Source organism: Hydra vulgaris, chromosome 03, assembly GCF_038396675.1.
Source record: "Hydra vulgaris chromosome 03, alternate assembly HydraT2T_AEP".
Lineage (NCBI taxonomy): Eukaryota > Metazoa > Cnidaria > Hydrozoa > Anthoathecata > Hydridae > Hydra > Hydra vulgaris.
The window spans coordinates 5,785,089-5,805,000 of NC_088922.1; the positions used below are offsets into that span (position 1 = coordinate 5,785,089).

General features: G+C 28.0%; 1 protein-coding gene across 6 annotated transcripts in view; it reads right to left on the reverse strand.

The window, feature by feature from the left end:
• Positions 1 to 19,912, reverse strand: part of LOC101241641 (uncharacterized) — a 79,576-nt gene that overhangs the window by 8,463 nt on the left and 51,201 nt on the right. For 4 of the 6 annotated variants that reach the window (XR_010637360.1, XM_065792137.1, XM_065792138.1 and 1 more), the window contains 8 exons: positions 19,596 to 19,793; positions 19,215 to 19,400; positions 18,847 to 19,036; positions 18,370 to 18,635; positions 12,126 to 12,260; positions 11,626 to 11,760; positions 1,420 to 1,573; positions 892 to 1,076 (listed from right to left, as the gene is read on the reverse strand). Coding sequence is in view for 5 of the 6 variants with exons in the window: in XM_065792137.1 (XP_065648209.1) it covers positions 892 to 1,076; positions 1,420 to 1,573; positions 11,626 to 11,760; positions 12,126 to 12,260; positions 18,370 to 18,635; positions 18,847 to 19,036; positions 19,215 to 19,400; positions 19,596 to 19,793 (1,449 nt within the window). In the remaining variant the exon portion in view is untranslated. The remainder of the gene's footprint in view (positions 1 to 891; positions 1,077 to 1,419; positions 1,574 to 11,625; positions 11,761 to 12,125; positions 12,261 to 18,369; positions 18,636 to 18,846; positions 19,037 to 19,214; positions 19,401 to 19,595; positions 19,794 to 19,912) is intronic. The other 2 variants (XM_065792140.1, XM_065792136.1) reach the window with 1 other exon arrangement.

Genomic DNA, 19,912 nt, shown 5'->3' on the forward strand with positions numbered 1-19,912 from the left:
TAAAACAAGTCCCAGTTCTGAAAAAAAAGAGGTAGTTGTTGTGAAAATTTAAATTGACAAAAAGAACCTCCCAAAGAAGGAATGGACAATTTAATTTTATTTCAAAAGAAAAAATTGATGAAGATATAAAAAACTCTGACCTTCTTGAATTATTTAAATATATCATTACAAATGAACTTTGTGAGTACAATGCTGAACAAACCAACATATACTTTAACCAAATGACAGGAGGTAAATATTTCAAAAAGCTCACATATATTTAAATTGCAAACCTGATACCAAAGAAGTACCAACTGTTATCCATATTTACAATAGCAACATGGGTGTTGTTGATATTAGTAATCAAATGACCACCTCCTAGAGTGTGAGTGTAAAAGGGTGAAAAAGTGGTATAAGAATGTTATATTTCCATCTAATTAATCTTTACATATTTATTGCACAAGTTACTCACAAAGTGTCAGGAAGTTAACTGAATCCTTTAGAATTCAGAATGGAGCTTTAGTTTCTTTTTATGGTTAAGACATAGTAACATCTGGGAGACCAAGTCTTGGTGGTAATCCAATGTGATTAGTGCATTTTTATTTTCATCGTATGTACCAGAAAAAGAAACAAAAATTGCACCTCAACGGAGGTATGTTGTATGCAGTAAAAAGGGAAAAAGAAAAGAGTGCATCATGTTTTCAAATCTACTATTTAAAAAGGACTACTAATTTAAAAATATACTTTTAAGTATTTCTAGTATTTTTTTCTCTAAAACACTGTGTTTTAAATGATTTTATTAAACATTTTCTATTAATAAAAAGTTACGCTTCACTTAAAATAACCCAAGCATTTGGATGTACGCCTAAAAAATAAAAGTGCTGCCTAAAGTGTTAACCTACTTATACACACCTCATTTTTGGTACGCTTGATAAATATTTTAAGAATGTAGTTGAGAATTTCCCGATAGTTTTCTTCCACAATGGATTCTTTCCATAATAAGTGTGTGACAATTCCAGTTCCTAAACCTCCAAAGACTCCAACACCTGTCATTAAAATACCAGAAATAGCTTCGATGGCTCCAATCATTAGTAAACCTATGTTGAAAAAAAATCATCACAGAAAGTTTCGAAAAATTCATTACAGCAATGAAAACAACTTTTAAATATTTCTAATTTAAAGTGGTTAACCATATATCAAACTATGCTATCTTTACACATTACAGATTCTATACATTACTATCATTAAATACATTACAAATTATTCTCAATTAGTCCCAATTCCCACTTAAAAAAGATAAAAACATGTACTCATTATATGGCACTTATTTGACTATATTTTCTAATTACATATAATAAAGTAATAGTTTTCATTTTATGTGTATTATAGGCTAACCCATAATTTACACCCTTCAAAAAATAAAACTAAGTAATGTCTTGCCTGGTCCAGCTGCAACAGCAAAGAGACTACCACCAGCTACAGTTGCAATTGTTAAACCAATCATTTTTGTGACTGATGTTTGCGCCTCAATTTTTAGTGGAGATTTAAGGTAGTCTGAAATCTTATCGCAAAGTTTCTTGATTTTTTCGTATTCCTATTTTTTTTAAATTGAAAAGTATTAAGAAAAAATGATAAAATTATTTCAGGGAGTTTCCAGAGAGAGACAAAACTCTAATAAAAGACTTTCTGCTCTTAATCAAGAGGTTGAAGGTTTAAATCAGTTGTATGCCTCTAGAAGTACCAGGCTTAAGCTGTTTCTCCGTGCAACAGACTTGTTTAACAAGTTTTGTGTTTCAAAGTTTAGAGTTAAGTAAGAGTTTTAATAAAAATTCTTAAACAAATAATTTTGTACAATAAAAATATAAAAATTATAAGAATGCTTTGCAATTTTTTGAATTATAAACTATGAAAAAAAAAGATTTTACTAGAGCTGGAATAAAAAGTAAAGAAATACAAAAGATTTTGTAGTTTTATTTTTAATTAACTTTTTAGTTGCTTTTTATTCTTATTCTTATATGCTTTATTTAAACTAATTATATGCTTTATTTAACTTAATTTAAACTAATAATTATTTAAACTAATTTAATTAGCTAATTAAAAATATTCCTAGTTGAACCATTACGTTCTAACTGCATCATTAAAGTTTTTTTTTATAGATGGCACTCTCCATTAACTTTCCATTAACTTCTGCAATACTGCAAGGATCCAAACTAGGTCTTGTGTTGATCCTAATCTATAGTAATGATCTTTCTGATAGCTGAAATAATCTTATTATCAGATTCCTGACATAGCATTATCTCTAAAGTATGCTGATGATTATACACTCCAGTTTTAAAAAAAAGTCATTTCTCTTTGAATGCTTATAAAAGGCAACAGATCTTAAATCAAAGGCAACAGATCTTAAATCAAATCTTACTTCTATTTACTGCTAATAATAACAATAGGAACCATTCACACAATTAATTGCATTTGCTAAAGTTTTATTGTGCTAATCATTTTTTTACTCTTAATTCCAATCTCTACCTCTATAATCCCTTATCCTAATCTCTACCTCTATAATCCCTTATTCCAATCTCTACCTCTATAATCCCTTATTCCAATCTCTACCTCTATAATCCCTTATTCCAATCTCTACCTCTATAATCCCTTATTCATCCTTGAATAAAATACTGTTCTCATATTTGAGCTGGTTTTTCTAATGAGGCCTTCTCGTGCTTTTAGACAAGATTTAGAAACACGTAACTTTTCTGCAAATAATTATGCAAATACAATGGTTACTGCTCAGGAGAGCTATTATTGTATTTATGTAACTATCATTTATTATGTAATGACTTCAGAGTATGACTGAATATATATATATATATATATATATATATATATATATATATATAATATATATATATATATATATATATATATATAATTAGTCTTATGTGATTTATTTGTACCATCATAAAGAGTGAATAAATAAAGTATTAAATTTATTTGAAATCATGAAATGATTTCAATTAAATTTAATTGAACTCCTAAATCAGAAATAACACTTTAACGGAAAAGCCTCAGCAAAAAAGGTCTACAGTTGATGCAACAACAAATGCATACACAAGCTCAAATGACTGAAAAGATGAAAGAACTGTTGTAATAACAAAATCTACAACTGCTACAACTGACTTGTAGCACAACAGTTAAGAAGATACTCTTTGATTTTTTTGGTACAAAAAAAAATAGAACAGTTATAACAAAGTAGAGCTTCAGGCTCATATTAAATCAGTTTCTATTAAATCAAATCTACCCTGAAGTATATAGTCAACAACTTGTCTCAATAAAACAATCCAATGGAGAAACAATTACCAATTTTATCAAGAGTCAAATCACTAGCAATGCTCTGTGATTTTAACAGATTTATTTGAAAGATATGATTAAATCACAATTAATAGCAGGAATCAACAACCTAACTCTTCAAAGTGGAGTTCTAAATCAATTTGCCTAATAATGGAATTTACTGAAAAAGACTTTGCTCTATTTTTAACACACAAGCAAAAACATATGTTGCAATCTTACCTCAGACCATCAAGATACATCACACAATCAATTCTGAAGCTACACCAAAACAAGTTAAGTTGCAGAGGATGCAGCAGAGGCCGCACCCCACAGAAAAAAGGCAATGCCCAATATCATTTCCACTATGTATGTGAAAGCACCAAAACATCCTGCATAAAAGATGACCACAAAGAGATATCCTTTATATTGTCAGAAGCTACTGACCAAATATGATTGTCGAATCACATAGAACATAGGATAAAAGCAATTTTACTGTAAATAACCCTGAGCCTTTGCCAACTTTATCAGTAAAACTTGAAATAGGACTAACAGCTCATAAAAAACTTAAACCTTCATCTGCTAACTACATAAAACAAATCAAACTACTATATACAACAACACTAGCTATAGTAAATACTGGTGCTCAGATATGGTACCCATATAGTACACTGCTGCCTCATACATATTAAAGAAAGGGTCATTACCAGCACAATGTTTAATTAATTCAAAAAATAGAATTCAGAGTGTCACCAACAACAGCATCAACTACACAACTACTATACATATGTGACAATGTAAGTGCAATATACTTATCACAAACTGCTTTAAAAACCTAACCATCATTCCAAACAATTTTCCTAATTGTAAAAATAGAAATTAGCAAATTATGTAGTCAAAAAGAAATACAAGCAGTTATAGATTACCAAATTGTGGCTATCCTATAAGAACTTCAAGCCCACCATTACTCAAAGTAGTTCCAATCACTGCTACAATAGAAAATTGCTCAGTAATTAAAAATTGGATGTACAATTTTTATGCCATCAATAACAAACAACTACAACACAGCAACTATCAAACAAGCAACTACAACAAAGCAACTATCACACAAGCAACTACAAAAATTCAAAGATGGGGTAATCTCAATTGCAGTATACAAGCCAATACCAATACCAATCATTGGCAAAACAAGGTCAAAAAGAAACTCAATGACAACATAGCACTTGGTTACACTTATTATTAAACTAGTTTCACAAGGAACCCCAACAGAATGGTGTTCCAGAATGGTGATTGTACCAAAAAAAGATGGTTCACCTCAGAAAACTGTTAACTTATGATGCTTAAACAATGCAACATTAAAAGAAACATATCACTCTAATTTGCTAATTAACATTGTTGTCAAATTCACTCATGGTTTGGCTTTATTACACAGGTGTCATATGTTTTTTTAGGAACCAATAATGACTCCATTGCGCATCTTATTAAACAAGACAAAATTTATTTGGACCTAACTCTTAAAAATCTTTTTCAAGCATCTATGCTTAAAATAATTGAGTTAATGAAAAAAGGTTTACAAGCATAAAATATTATTCACCGAACTTGTTTATCTACTGATTCAAGAAAATCAGGTATTGGATTTATACTTGCACAAAAGCACAGTGAATGTTCGGACATTGATAATCCACTATGCGAACTATCTCATTGGAAAACTAAACATGTGACCTAGAACAATTTTATTCAATTATTTACATAAAGACATCAAGCTGCAATGAGAGAAAACACAAAAGGAAGACTTTTTGACCAGGAACAAGTGCTCAAATACAAAACTACTGAGCTCAATGTCTTAGATGAAACAAAATTGCACGCTCAAATAGCGAGCAACCGGTGTTGAAATTTGACCAGGGCCATGGCTGGGTTTGATAAAATATAGCCGGGGCCAGGTTTTTGAACGGGACTGCATAAATATTTATTCATCCTAAACTTTTTTTTTAAAACAAAACTCGTTATATTTTGTACATATATGCATATATGTAAACATCATTATTATCATAATCATAATCATCATCATCATGATCATGATCATTATCATCATCAGGTTTTAGCCTTCCTCTTTTATGCTTTTTCTCTAATATAAACAACCTAGAGTGTTTTCTTTCAATAGCTAAAGCTCATTCATACAATATGTAAGGCACTCTCTTCAAGTTTTCTTATTTCTACCACTATCATTTTCTCGTAAAACTGCTACTTCTCTACATGCTGATACCTAAATCGCTTTTATCTTTGCTAGCAATTGTTGTTTGATACAACATTTTTTTCTAGTCTAAGATTATGCCTTCTTTTCTTGTCTTGTTAGAGTTACACCACACATCCATCTGATCATCTTCTCTTAAATGCCAGCATCTAAATAAATAGCAAACATTTATGTTTATATCCTCATTATGTAAGCATAAATGCACATCTTAGAAGCCTTTATTCCTTCTGGAATAAAATTTTTGAAGCTTTTAATCCTTCTCTTCAATTTTAAGTTCAGCCTCATACTACTCTACATTTTTCACCATCTTGAGAACTTGCTTTATTAAACCATAATCATTTTTTTCATCATTTTTAGAATAACATCTCTTTTAAGAACAAATGTCTTTTTATTATTGCAAGAAGCCAATATAAAAAAATCCTGTCTGATGTTAAGCTCTGCTATTCTCATTATACTAAATCTTGTTTCTTATATTAGATGTTAGGTTCTAGAGACCTTTGGAAAGTCTTCAACAGTGTCATTAACTAAAGTAAGTCTAACATTTAATCTCTAATTCATGGGTCTGATCATTTTACTTCTCTCTAAAATAGGGCAGAGTTATTTGAAAAGAACTTTTCCTCTAACTTGACTCTTGAGTCTAATGGCCAAATTCTTCCTGTCATACCAGTTAAACAGATTAACCCATTGTTAAACATTCATATCACTCTGGCTTCCAATGCTAAAATTAATTCTCAATTAAACACTTCTTTAGTTTGTGCTTCAGACAAGATTTCTATCATAGTCTTAGAAAAGTGTTCTACAGAACTCTGTTAAATTTTTGCTAAACAATTAAAAAGTGCTAAATAAAAAGTTCCAAATTTTAAAAACTTTTTGACCTCTCTAACTAGTCTACGATTAGTCTTCACTCTGTTATTAGTTTCTTTATATAAAATTTTTGAGATTATTAAATCATTTCTTTCTAACTGCAGTATTAAATTTATTCTTGAAGGCCTAGACTCTTCTTCATTTCAACTTTAAAGGTACCACAAGGTTCTATCTTTGCTCAGTATTATTTCTTATCTGCAAAAATCTTCATGAAAATTTTACATCTAAAGTGGCTCTTTTTGCTGACTCAACTTTAAACTCTTGTCTTGACAAAAAGTCTTTTTGATTGCTTGAAACAAGCACCAATTTTTAATCTGATCACTCTTGTATAACAGGCTATGGCTTGCAGTGGCTTGTTGTCTGGACTTGAAATCCAACACTTTTGTTAGACAACAAAAATCATATATTTACTGCAAAAAAATATTAAAATATTTTTAGCATTCCTATAATGACAAATAACAACCCCCTTACTCTTAGAAATTGTCTAAAAGCACATCATAAATGTAATTAGACCTGCTTTATCTGCCAAGCTTGAGTCACTCTCCCAAGGTTGCATTTCTTTCTTGAGCATTGACCATGATTGTTTCTACAAACAATCACGGTCAATGCTCAAGCAAGTTATTATCTCTAATACAATAAATCAAAACTCAATCTTACTTGGCTTCTTATTCAACAAGTAGCATCCTTTTACTGTATTTGTCCCTTTAAGCTATAAAAATTTTTATTGATCCAGTTTTTTTCCTTTCACATCAAAAAACCTTATAACTCTTACCCATCTTCATATTTTCTTTTTTTATACAACTGACAACTTTTTATGTCTTTAGTTAACTATTTCCTAGCTTTTTAAACCTACCCTCTATTTTAAAGTAGCTCATAACTTAATAATGGTTACTTGCAACCTTGTTCGAAGCAAATTAGTGTTTAAAAATATATAAATATATTCCATTATTTAATAAATAGTAAATGTATTTATAACATTATAATATATAAAGTATTATAATTTTTTTTCTAGCCCTAGCTATCAGCCCTTGCTAAATCTTATAATTTTGCCAGGGCAGGGGTTTGCAAAAAGTCTCATTTTCAACCAGGGCCAGGGCCCTAGTCACTTACTACCCATAAATAAAGTGGCATAGAGCCACTTGCAGAACCAATATTAACTAAATATCTTTTCAAAAAACAGTAGACATATTCCAAACGGCAGGTCGCAACTATATAATATACACAGACCAATTCTTGAGTTGGACTGAAGTAGCATCAATCAAAACAAACTTTAAAATATCTGTTTGCAGTGCACTTAGGAAATATTTTGTTATTTTTACCTTGGTAACTCTAACATTTTTTGTTAGAGTTACCAAGGAAATATGGAGATGGATAGCTTATTTGGTTAAAGCGTTAAACAAATTGCTAAAATCTTGACTAATATGAGTTCAAATCCAGTCATCACCTACTCAAGGCTTAAGTATTATTTTGGTTCACAAAAATGTTGTTTAATAATGGACGCTCTTTGGATTTGTCTTTGTATCTGTTCCTATGCTAAGCCAACAATATTTTCAGATAAATATTTAAAAAAAGCATTGTGTAACAAAATATAGCATGAAATTCTAATAAAAAAATAAAAATAAAAAAAGATGGAGGACTACAGTTTAGCTCTTACAAAATGAAATTCTTTTTAAATAATTAAGGGTGTAAAGTATTGCTTATCATTGGCCTATTACTCACAAAGCAGAGGCTTCTGTCAAATTGATGAAAGCTTTATTCATAACAAATATTAGCCCAAGTGGATTGTTTAATACTTACAACACATGAAAAGCACTATTGTTACACAAACACACCAGTTCCAGAAATTGGAGCATCACCAGCTGAACTATTGTTTGGGAGAACTGACCACTTATTAAATCCAATTTAGAAAATAATGTTTTGAATTAGCCAATTTGCACTAAAAGACTTCAATAAAATGATATAATATTTAATGATTTATTAAAGTTTAAAAAACCCCAATAACACTGTCCTTTTACTGTAGGTTTTGCAATTGTAGTGTTTTGCAAGTGTAGTAGTTACAAAGTGTAGCAATTTAAAATCCGAAAGGCAGCCTCCCTGTAAAATGCAAAATACAGGACAAATTATTGAAATCTTACTGCACCAACAATATTGAGTAAGAATAGATGGGAGCTGTAGACACACACTGTGAAATCAAAAATTTCTGAAAAATATTCCTATTGACAAGAAACTACATTATTCTGGGTCATATCTCTGAATATCCCAATAGAGTAGTCAGAAACTCTACTCAAAATTTCATAAAACAATACTCCAATGAAACCTCAAAAATTTACAAAACAATATACCAATGAAATCTCCCTTACCTTTCAAAGCAAAACCAAGCAACTTAACTTAAATGTCATACTCTGAAGTCAATATGTAATTACCACTAATTACATATTGACTTCAGAGTATGACATTTAGTTTATTGTGTATATATATTTTTATATTGCGTTTTATGATTTATGTAATTAGTCTTATGAGAGAAGAGAACAGATTACCTTTACTTTGAGTTATTATACAATTATTAGTTGTCCTATCAAATAAAACTAAATCATGCATAACTCTTTTATTTATTATCTGATCATTAAGTAAATTAAGATGCATTGTTACTTCTTTTCATGTTGTTTCTTTAACAGCGTGGTTGCAACAAACGTAAGTTTTATATAAGATTAAGCCATAAGTTGTTTAACATTATGTTAACATTATTTTGACATTATGTTAATATTATTTTGACATAATGTTAACATTATTTTGACATTATGTTAAAATTATTTTGACTTATGTCCATGTAAAAAGGTCCTCAATATTAATCAAACAATATTAGAATATTTTTACTTTAAATTAATTAGAACAGTTTTTTTTAAATCAAGTTTAAAAAATTTACCCATTTGTTTAAACATTTAAAGTTTTCAAGATTAAGTAAAAAAAGTATTAGACATTTAAAAAAATATATAAAAAATACACTTTTTGTTGGATGATGGCAGCTTACCTATTCGTGGTGTCTGTTACAAACAATTCTTAATTAATTTCGTAAATGGAATAGACTACTCTAATTGTTAACTAAAAACCACAATTGATATTAAGCTAAATATAAGTATATTTGTTAAAGTTTTTATTCTTTGTCAGTTGCATAAATTAAATTACTATACCACATTTTAATTTTAATTAACATAAATTAAACTACTATACCACATTTTAATTTTAATTAACACAGAGTTTACAAGAGTCTGAGTAAATGAAAATTTATTGATAAAACAATATTAAAAAGTCTTTAAGAATCTTTTTTTTATTATTGTTTAAAAAAGTTCACTTAACACAATATTATTAATATTTTTTACATACCCAACATTGCAAACATTTGTATAAGCTGCTGTATTGTGAATAAAATTTTTAGCATTTTTAAAAATTAAAATTGGCATAAAAACCAGAAAATAATTTTTTTTTTCCCCTAATGGTATTTAACTTTTTTCCTCTGTGTAAACACATTTTTGGATTAATGACTGACCTAAACAATTCTTTAAGTGTCTAAAAATTGCAAATTAAAAAAGAAAATTATACTAGAATAACAATAATGGAAGTAGATAACTCAAAGTAGACATTAAAATTAAAGTAGACACCTAAAAGAAGACATTAATAATATTTTAGACTAGACATAAACCAACATTAAAACAAAACAAAATATAAATGTAACTTTCTAAATTAAATATAGCTCTATAGTTGTTTAAACAGCTCACGAACTGTTTTAATGATTTTACTCGCCATATTTTAATGTTATTAAGCTGTAAACCAGATAGTATGTAAAAACCAGCCTTTAAGTCTTGTGTAAAATCATATATTGGTAACCATAATATATTAATATTAGTTTAATATAAAGCAACTTTGTTCTTTTAAAAATGGTGGGTTTTTGCATTGACCACTGTTATTAGGGAAACTCTAAAAAGTTTAACTCCAGTCCCTTTGATCTAAAACCTAGCACTCTGTGCCATAATCTCATAAATGCAAAACCTTGATAAAATAGAATCAAATTTCTAATTGTCTTTATTTTATGAAATAGATTAGACTAAATATTTTATTTTACAGCAATACATAATATTTTACAACTTTACATTACATTTTAATGGATTTTAATTAATTTAAAAACATTCTTAAAAATAAAAATGACGAAATCTTTTTAGTCTTATTAAAGACTGGACTGGAAAGGAAAAAGACTGGGAAGGAAAAATACTGGAAGGAAAAAGAGTGTAAGGAAAAAAAACCATCATTATCACAGAACTACAGAAACATCCAATCTTACATCTGCTGCTATTAAGTGTTTTATTAATAACCCATAGGTTGTTTTCTAATGAATCTGCAGGGCATGTCTACACAGCAAAAAGAGAAACTTACATTAAAGCTCTATTTAACAGTAGAGAGATGTACTTCTAAATTATAGTTAAATTGATTTTCTTCTAATGGCCTCAGAAATTAAAATCAGATTTGATACTCCTAGATATGGAGTGTGAATTTGAACCTCGAACCTCTTGACTGTTAAAAGTTCTACCACTAGTCTACAACCCCTTTATGCTTTTTTGTTTCATTTTACTCATATAAACAATATCTCATATTCTTATAGCAAATATTTTGTGTACCAATGCAGATTATGTGAACTTATAAGCACATTTTATGCACAAGTAACAGATTTAAGGAGTTTAAATTATATATAGTTAAGGATTTTATATTATATATAATATAAATATATAATTATAAATACTTAACATAAGGTTCGAAGAGTTTTAAGTGTTAAGAGTTAAAAATTTTGCAAGGATTTTAATAACACTTGAATAAAATTACAAAAAAAATGTTTTAAATTTATTTAAAAGTTGATACTGAGACCTCTTAATTTTCAAATTATATTATGGAAATGCGTTGAAATATAACAAAGCAGATTTTAAATCAAATTTCTTAATAAAAAACCATTTTAAAAATGCGGTAGTGGTGCAGTGGTAAAGCACTTGCTTCATAAGCGAGAGGTTCCGAGTTCGATCTACACCATTTAACAAAAAGTCTTTGTCTAACTATATTGTCTAACTAAACTAAAAGAAAAACTAAATTAATCTAAATAGATAGAATATTGACAACATAATGTAAATAGTTTCAAAGGTTTCACCAGAACTCAAGAAGAATATATTATTTACCATCTCATTGCTCAAAATAAAGTTTGCTTTTTTAGCTTCATAGCAAAAAATTTCGTTTACGTCTTGGATTTCATTTTTGATTGAGCAAAGTTCTGCCAGCTTTTTCACCTTTTTAACAATTGGCACATCTAAATACTAAAACATATGTAAAGTGATGTTAATAATATTTTTATAATTTGTTTTCATCTGAAAATTTAAAAAATCATCAGAAAAGTTATTTTTCATCTGTGCTACTTTGAAAATCTTAACTTTTGTTTTTTTTTGTACGTTGTTTTTGTACGCTATTTTTGTACGTTGTTTTTGTATGTTGTTTTTGGACATTATTTTTGTATGTTGTTTTTGTAAATTTTGTACAATGTTGCTTGCTGTGCTTTGTGTATAATATTTTCTATTTCTTATTATTAGAACAATGTCACTGAATAATGATTAAAAAAAACAATAAAAATCTAATTTCTTTTAGTTATGCAACTTTATATTAGATAATTAATTAAAATGAGTACCGATTGGTTAAATCCAGAACTAATTTGATTAATTTCTGCCATTCCTATTCCACGTTGAATCGCCATTTTGATTAGCTTTGAAACATTGTTATTGTGCATAAACTGGCTCACACTCAAAACATTTAACTCTCGAAGCTGTAAAAAAAAGAAAAGAATGACATCAGGGCTCAATTTAATGGTCAAATTGATTGTCCAATCAATTTATAAAGTAATTCGGACAAGCTTGGACAGGAATGGTGTGCAATCGAATGCTATTGCTGACCACGCAAATGATTTTTTTTTGTTACAACTTGACCAGGACTGTTTTGATGATTTAAATGTTTCTGAAACGCGCTGAAAAAAGAGACATTAAGCTAAACTTAATCTAGAAAAAAAAATGAAAAAACTAAAAGAATAAGCAAAACAATTCCTTACGAAAAAGAAAATAAATTAGCTTTAAAATAAAACTAAAAAAACTTGAAGTTAAAATTACTTTTTATTACGTGTTTAATTGTTTTTGAAAGAAATTACTTTAAAATTCATCTTTTAAACTGATTAAGTTAAATTACGCAAAACGCTTTTACAAATTACTTCTACTGATTGTTTAATAAATAAATAAACTTTATTTAAATTATTGAAAAGTGAAATTAAATATTGGAAAAAATATATATATATTTTTGTTAGTTGTATTAACATTTCTTTTAAAAAGTTGCAAAAGAAATTGTTTAAAAAAATAACGTAGTCTTTTTAAAATTGTAATTTTTAATCATTTCATGCTTTAATTAGTAAGTCAAGTTTAAAAATAAAAAACTTTTAAACAATTCTTTGTAAAGATAGAAACAAAAAAAAGAAATTAAATCATGGGAAGACTTAATTTAACTTACTCATAATTTAAAGCAACTTAAAAAAATTATCTTTTAAAAGATTTTTAGAAAGGCATGGAAAAATAGTTTTAAGCGTTTAAATTTATCCTAAAATATACATATCTACTAAAAAAAAATTTAAATATAACATTTAATCTACACATAATGCGTTTATTTTACATCAAAACAGCAGTTATCAAATTGTAAACAAACAACAACAACAAAAAGCGCTGTCAGTTACAGCGTGAAAATCTATTTAAAAGTTTATCTAAAAAAACATACAATATTAATTTGAAACTGTTTTATTAAAAAACAAAAATCTGCTATGAAATATTCTAAATAATAAGAAAAAAAAACTACAATTTTACTAGACTAATGTTAAATAAACTGAATAACATGACAAAAGATTTCGATTGCATAACTGGGTTCTGTAAAACCATAAAAATTATATTTTAAAAATTTGATCGGACACTGTCCGACCCAAACATGTTTTGATAGGACATCTTGCCCAGGACCTTTCAAAAAATTAAATTGAGCCCTGGACATATTTTAACAAAAAAAAAGCCATTGCATTCTGACACTTAAAAAAAAGTCTAAGGCAACCCATGGCTTGCGCCCACGCCCACACCCATGGCTCAATTTAATTATGGCATACGATTTAAGGTTACACGTTTTAGATACTTGAATATCTTTGAAATGATTTTTTTTTGGTGGGTTATATTCATAACATATATACTTCTATTTTAGAATATATTTATATATAGAGTATATTTATATTTTATAAATTTTAAATATGAAATTTTTCAAATTTTAAAATTATAAAATAAATAATCAATGTTTCATTCTGAGCAATCTTCTTAAGCTTTTTCATATTTAAATTGCTTCTCTGAAGTTGAAAACAAAAACTAGAACGAAAGAAAATTGTTTCCAATTAAAATTGGAATGAATGAATTTGATACTTTTGTCTATCTTTAAGTTTTTAAATACAGTTTTAAAAAGTTTAAACAATTATTTACATATATTGTCTTCTTTTATATTCATTTTCATTTTTAAATTATAAATATAAAAAAAGTATACTTGATAGTATTAAATTTTTAACAAAACTTTTTTGACAGTTTCCGCTATCCTCTCGTAACTTTTTGACTGAATTGACTTTTTTGGCTGAATTGACTTTTTTGGCTGAATTGACTTTTTTTGGCTGAATTGACTTTTTTGGCTTTTTTCTTGTTTTTAATTGATGGCTGTCGATAAAAGCTCTATATATTGTATGAAAAGTTTTTGAATATTTAAGTTTTTAAATACTTTAGTATTTTAAAACTAAAAGTTTTAAAATACAGTTAATTCCAAATAACTCCTTCCCAACCTCCTTTGATTACTATTAACTATTTTAAAATAATTAAATAAGCAACAAAGGCATTTAAGGGGCAGAGTGAGATTTGTTCACCACATGAGGGAAGCAAGTAAATTTAATTTCTGCATTTAAATATCTAGCATACTAAGTATTTAAGTTAAAAAAATTATTTAAATACAAAAGTTCCTGATTCTTATATATTTTGCAATCTTTTAAGTTGCCTGTCAATCATTATCTTACTCTACAAACTTCATTTTTTCTCTTCCAGTAACTTCCAACTCTAATACTGGTTGCTTGCAACCTTATTGGAAGCAAAGATATTGAAAAAAAAATTAACCTTTAAATTTACAAATACAAAACTTAATTTTCAAGTTTGTATTTATAAATTAAAAAAAAAAAGATAACTTTTGTGTATATATATATATATATATATATATATATATATATATATATATATATATATATATATATATATATATATACACACACACATATATATAGAACTCTTAACTCGTTGTCAGAAAGTTTTTCCGTATTTTGTTGACAAAAATTAAAATTAAAATGCAAGACCCGAATTTTTTTTTTAATAATTGATAGACTGCCTGCCCCAACCAAACTCTCAGTCGATGTAGCAGCACTCTGTTGCGAGTCAGGCTATTTGTCAGTCGATATAGCAGCACTCTGTTGCAAGTCAGGCTATTTCTCAGTCGATGTAGCAGCAGTTTGGTTGCGAGTCAGGCTATAAGATAGTCGATGTAGCAACACTCCGCACATGATTTACAGTAACAAAAATAATAATAAAATTTCATCGCAAGTTTCATTTTTGATTTTGTTGTTGTTGTTATTTCCAGTATACTTTACCAGAAAATTTAGTTTATTGAAAGTATTTTAATTCCTTTAATAAAAAAACGTTACTAACGTATTTTAAATTATAGGGGAGACTGGGGTTAGTCGGAACATGGGGTTAGTTGAAACATCGAACTTTTGTGCCCACTAACGACTAGTTTATTATTACAAACAAGAAATGAAGGTTTCAAGAACTAAAATACATAAAATGTTGTGCGTTTAAAACTTAAACATTTTAAAAGTTCTTTTATTTAGTTTTTCAAAGAAGTTTGTTGTTTAAATTTAAATTATTTTTTCAATATACAATTCTAATTTTTCTTGAAAACTATTTGCAGTCACGGCTATTAGAAATTTTGTAAACTGCAGTAGTGAAAGAGTTATCAGCATTAATAAATTATTTTTAGAATGTATTATTATAAACAAAAGACACCAGCAAAAGATATGACATCTGAAATGCTGAGGAGTTGCAGCAGACTATGGCATTCCTCATGCGATACTCAGAAGATACTACATCAAAGTAAAGGTGATACCAAGCACCATGACCAGTTTAACTGTGGGGTACAATAACAACAGAACAACATGTTTTTACTATAGAAGAAGAGAATGCGCTTGTGAAGTACATATTAGAGGCTTCACGTGTATACTATGGCCTCACTCCTGCAGAAGTGCAAAAGTTTGTTTAAAATTATGCAAAAAAAACTAAATGCAAAATTCCTCTTTCATGGGAAAAGAACGAGCGTGCTAGGGAAGAATGGCTTTCTTTGTTTCTAAAAAGAAAACCAGATCTTGCAATAAGAACGCCTGATGCTACATCGCTGAGTCGTGCCACCAGCTTTAACAGATATAATGTGAATTTATTTTTCGACGATCTGAATTTGGTACTAACAAAACACTGCATTACCACAACAGATATGATAATGTGGATAATACAGGTTGTACAGCTTATTTTTCCTAGAGTAAATTTTCATGGCCATTTTGTTTATGATGGTCCAACAGGATGCAACTGTGAATCCATCCGGATTGATGAATGGACAGAGTTTTTTGTTGTTCATGAAGCACTTTGTGAGTCACATACAATGCACCCCCAGCAACCAGCTTTATCACTACTTGACAATCATGAATCGCACATTTATTAGACAGATCTGTCTACTTTCCTTTTAAAAAATTCTTCAACACTGCCTGTGACACATGGATGAATGCAAATAAAGGCAAAACAATGACTATTTATGACATTCCAAGCTGTGTACACTATGCATTTCCTCTGGCAATGACAATGAAAAACATATGTGCAGGGTTTAAAGTCAGAGGAATCTGTTCATTTGATTGCAAAATTTTTTTGGATGTCGAACATATGCCTTCAAAAGTTACAGACCGCTTAGAACCAGCAGTGACTATGGTACAGTTTGAAGTTTCTGCTTTAGCTATTACCAGTCAAGAACTTCCTGTCTTGGCTACTGGTAATAATAATAATAAGAAGAAGAATATTTGTGATTTTTTATATAAATTTTGATTGTGATATTTTGCCTTTATTCAGATGTAGAACCAGATAATACTGAGCATATCGGACCATTAACTCCAGGACTTCTAAAACTCCACCAGCAGATGAAGCAAAAACCCCACAAGAAATTTTTGAAGAATTTGAAAGCACTCTGCCAATATTGGACGTTTCAAAACCATGAGTTTCAAAAAGAACTGGCTCCAAAAAAGGAAGGACTCACGTTTTAACAGATACACCAGAGAAAGACAAGATTGCCAGAAAAAAAGTAGCAAAAGAAAAGAAGATAAAGACAAAAACTGTAAAGAAAGTGCCAGAAAAGAAAATACTTACAAAAATTACACCAAAAAGAGTCTATTCTGTAAATAATAAGGTTATTAAAAGAAAATGCGAGACAAAAAAACTTGCATGCATATACTGCCGAAAACTGTTTAGTGAGTCCAATCTGGTAGAAAAGTGGATTATGTGCTCTGTGCATTAACTTTGGGCTCACAAGGCATGTTTAAGTACAGATTCACATGCTGCCAAATACATCTGTGACTTCTGTGCTGAAGACTGATTTATATATCTATAATCTATATCTATATATATCTATATCTATATATATCTATATATATATATATATATATATATATATATATATATATATATATATATATATATATATATATATATATATATATATATATATATATATATATATATATATATATATAGATATATATATATATATAGATATATATATAGATATATAGATATAGATTTTTATATATATATATATATATATATATATATATATATATATATATATATATATATATATATATATATACATACATATATATATATATATATATATATATATATATATATATATATATATATATATATATGTATGTATATATATATATATGTACATATAATATACTTGCGTTATGTTAAAGTGTATTTTTTATTATTAAACATACCGTATTTTAAACTTTCATATTATGTTTCAACTAGCCCCAATGGCGGGGTTTGTTGGAACATTTTTTTATAGCTCTCTAATCAAAGATATATTAAAAACTACATAATTAAATTTAATCATTATTAGTGAATATTATGTTCTTTAGTAAGTAGTATCAAGGCAATAAAAAAAATTTCAAAAAATACTTGCATTTTGGCCACAAGTTCACAAATAAAAAAAAACATTCCAACTAACCCCGGTCTCCCCTATTATTTACTGTTTAGAAATCTGCTTTTTGTAACTTAACTAACTTAATATAAACAGTAAAAGTGTAAATAAAGAGTTTTTTAATACTAAGAATAAATTTAAAAAATAAATTATTGAACATATTGAAAAATAAAAACTAAAAAGTTTTTTTTACTTTCACATGAATGATTTTGCTTGTTAATGACAACGTATTTTTTCACACTAAAAAAAATCGATCAAGTTAAATCAAAAAAATCGATCAAGTTAAAAACTTCATCATGCATACTAATTACGTTTTTAAGTGGTGTCTAGCGTAACACCTTAAATCTCACCTAAATATAGGATTTCTTTTTTTACTATGATTTTTTGAACTTTTGAAAATTTTATCCCAATTGGGAATTATACATGATGTCATCAGGCTGGCTAATACCCTGTCCTTATAGTTTCAAAATAAGGTTAAAAGTATGTCTTATAGTCTTAACTTTACAATATTAAAACTAAAAAAAAAATAAAATCACCTGATCTTTTCTTAGTTGGTAGTGACAGCTTCCAAAAAGAGTTGTAACAATGATTTCAGTTCCATGGTCTGACATGCTGATATCATCATTGATGTCCAAGTTCTGGTCTAATTGGACAACGTCTTTAGAATCATCAGCTGTCATGCTCATTCGGACTTTGTCAACATTATTTCCAAATGGAAAACCAAGATTAAAATTACATTTTTCAATAACAATGCAGTCAAGATTAATACCAGTTAGTCGAAGTCTTAAAAGGTTGTTTTTTTCTGGAAAAGTGAAACTTCATTTAGACATATACTATATTAAATTAGACACCAAGGATAATTCACTCAACATATCTCACTGATAACATAATATCTCAACATATCTGACCTCAACACTCAGTTAAATCAGTTTTAAAACTTAATTTAGGTAATATTCCGATCAAAATTTGAGTTTTTTTTACTTTTTGTAAATCTCTTAAATTCAATAAAATACCTGAAAATAACTTAGTCAGTTGGGCTTCATCAATCTTTGGAAGATAAGGATTTATTAATTTGATAATTCGCTGCTCAAAATAACTATCTGGGCCAATACCACATTGTATACCAACTGGAAAAGGATTGCTTAGAGTTCCCCAGATCTTCAGTGTTTCCTCATAATTTTCAAGATTATGAGCAATGATATTCTAATTTACAATTTTTAAAAATTATTAAACTTGCAAATCTTAAACTCAAGTTTAGTCAACTGTAAAATTTTATAGTACTATAAATTAGTTTTATTTTATTAAGCTTTCAATTTTAAACCTTTTCTTCCTATAATTTATAATTTTGCAAAATTCAATATTTTATTTAATCAATTGATACCTGATCAAAGCAAAGTTTGTTAGAGAATTCCATCTGTTCTTGAATCAGTGTAAAATTGTTGAATGGAGCCTTGACAGACTTGTTTTTTGAGTCACTAAGAAACAAAAAGTTTCCAATTTCCACGTAAAGATTGTTAGTTACATCTTTGCGTGAAGATTCCATGTTTTGAATTGATTCAATAATATCCTGAATAATAATTGTTAATTTCTATTATAGTTAATGTTCAGCTATAGTTCATGTACTACAGCCTTTTAACAGTTTACCTAAAAAATGCTCAACTAAACCAGCTAAAGAATATTATAGTATAAAATTATAATAACTTTCAATAATCGAGTAAGTTACTTTAGGTTAGTAATACATCTTGTATACAATAAAAAATACCTTTCCCATACTAGCAATGTTTTGAAGTTGAGACACTTGAGGAGACATACAGCAAGCAAAGTTCAGTGTCATTTCAAGAAATGGAGCAAGTTTACTTAACATTTCAACATAGTCTGATTTTTGTTTAATCAAATAATTTTTTTGTTTATCAAAGTGTTCTAAACTTTCTTTGCTTAAGCATTGAACAAGAGCTGCAACCTGAAACAAAGTACATAAACACTGAAACAGATAATAAACAGTGAAAGCAGCTTAATTGAATAACATAACAGTAACCAGACTGATAATATTATCTAATGAAACAACCTTTAAACTCATTT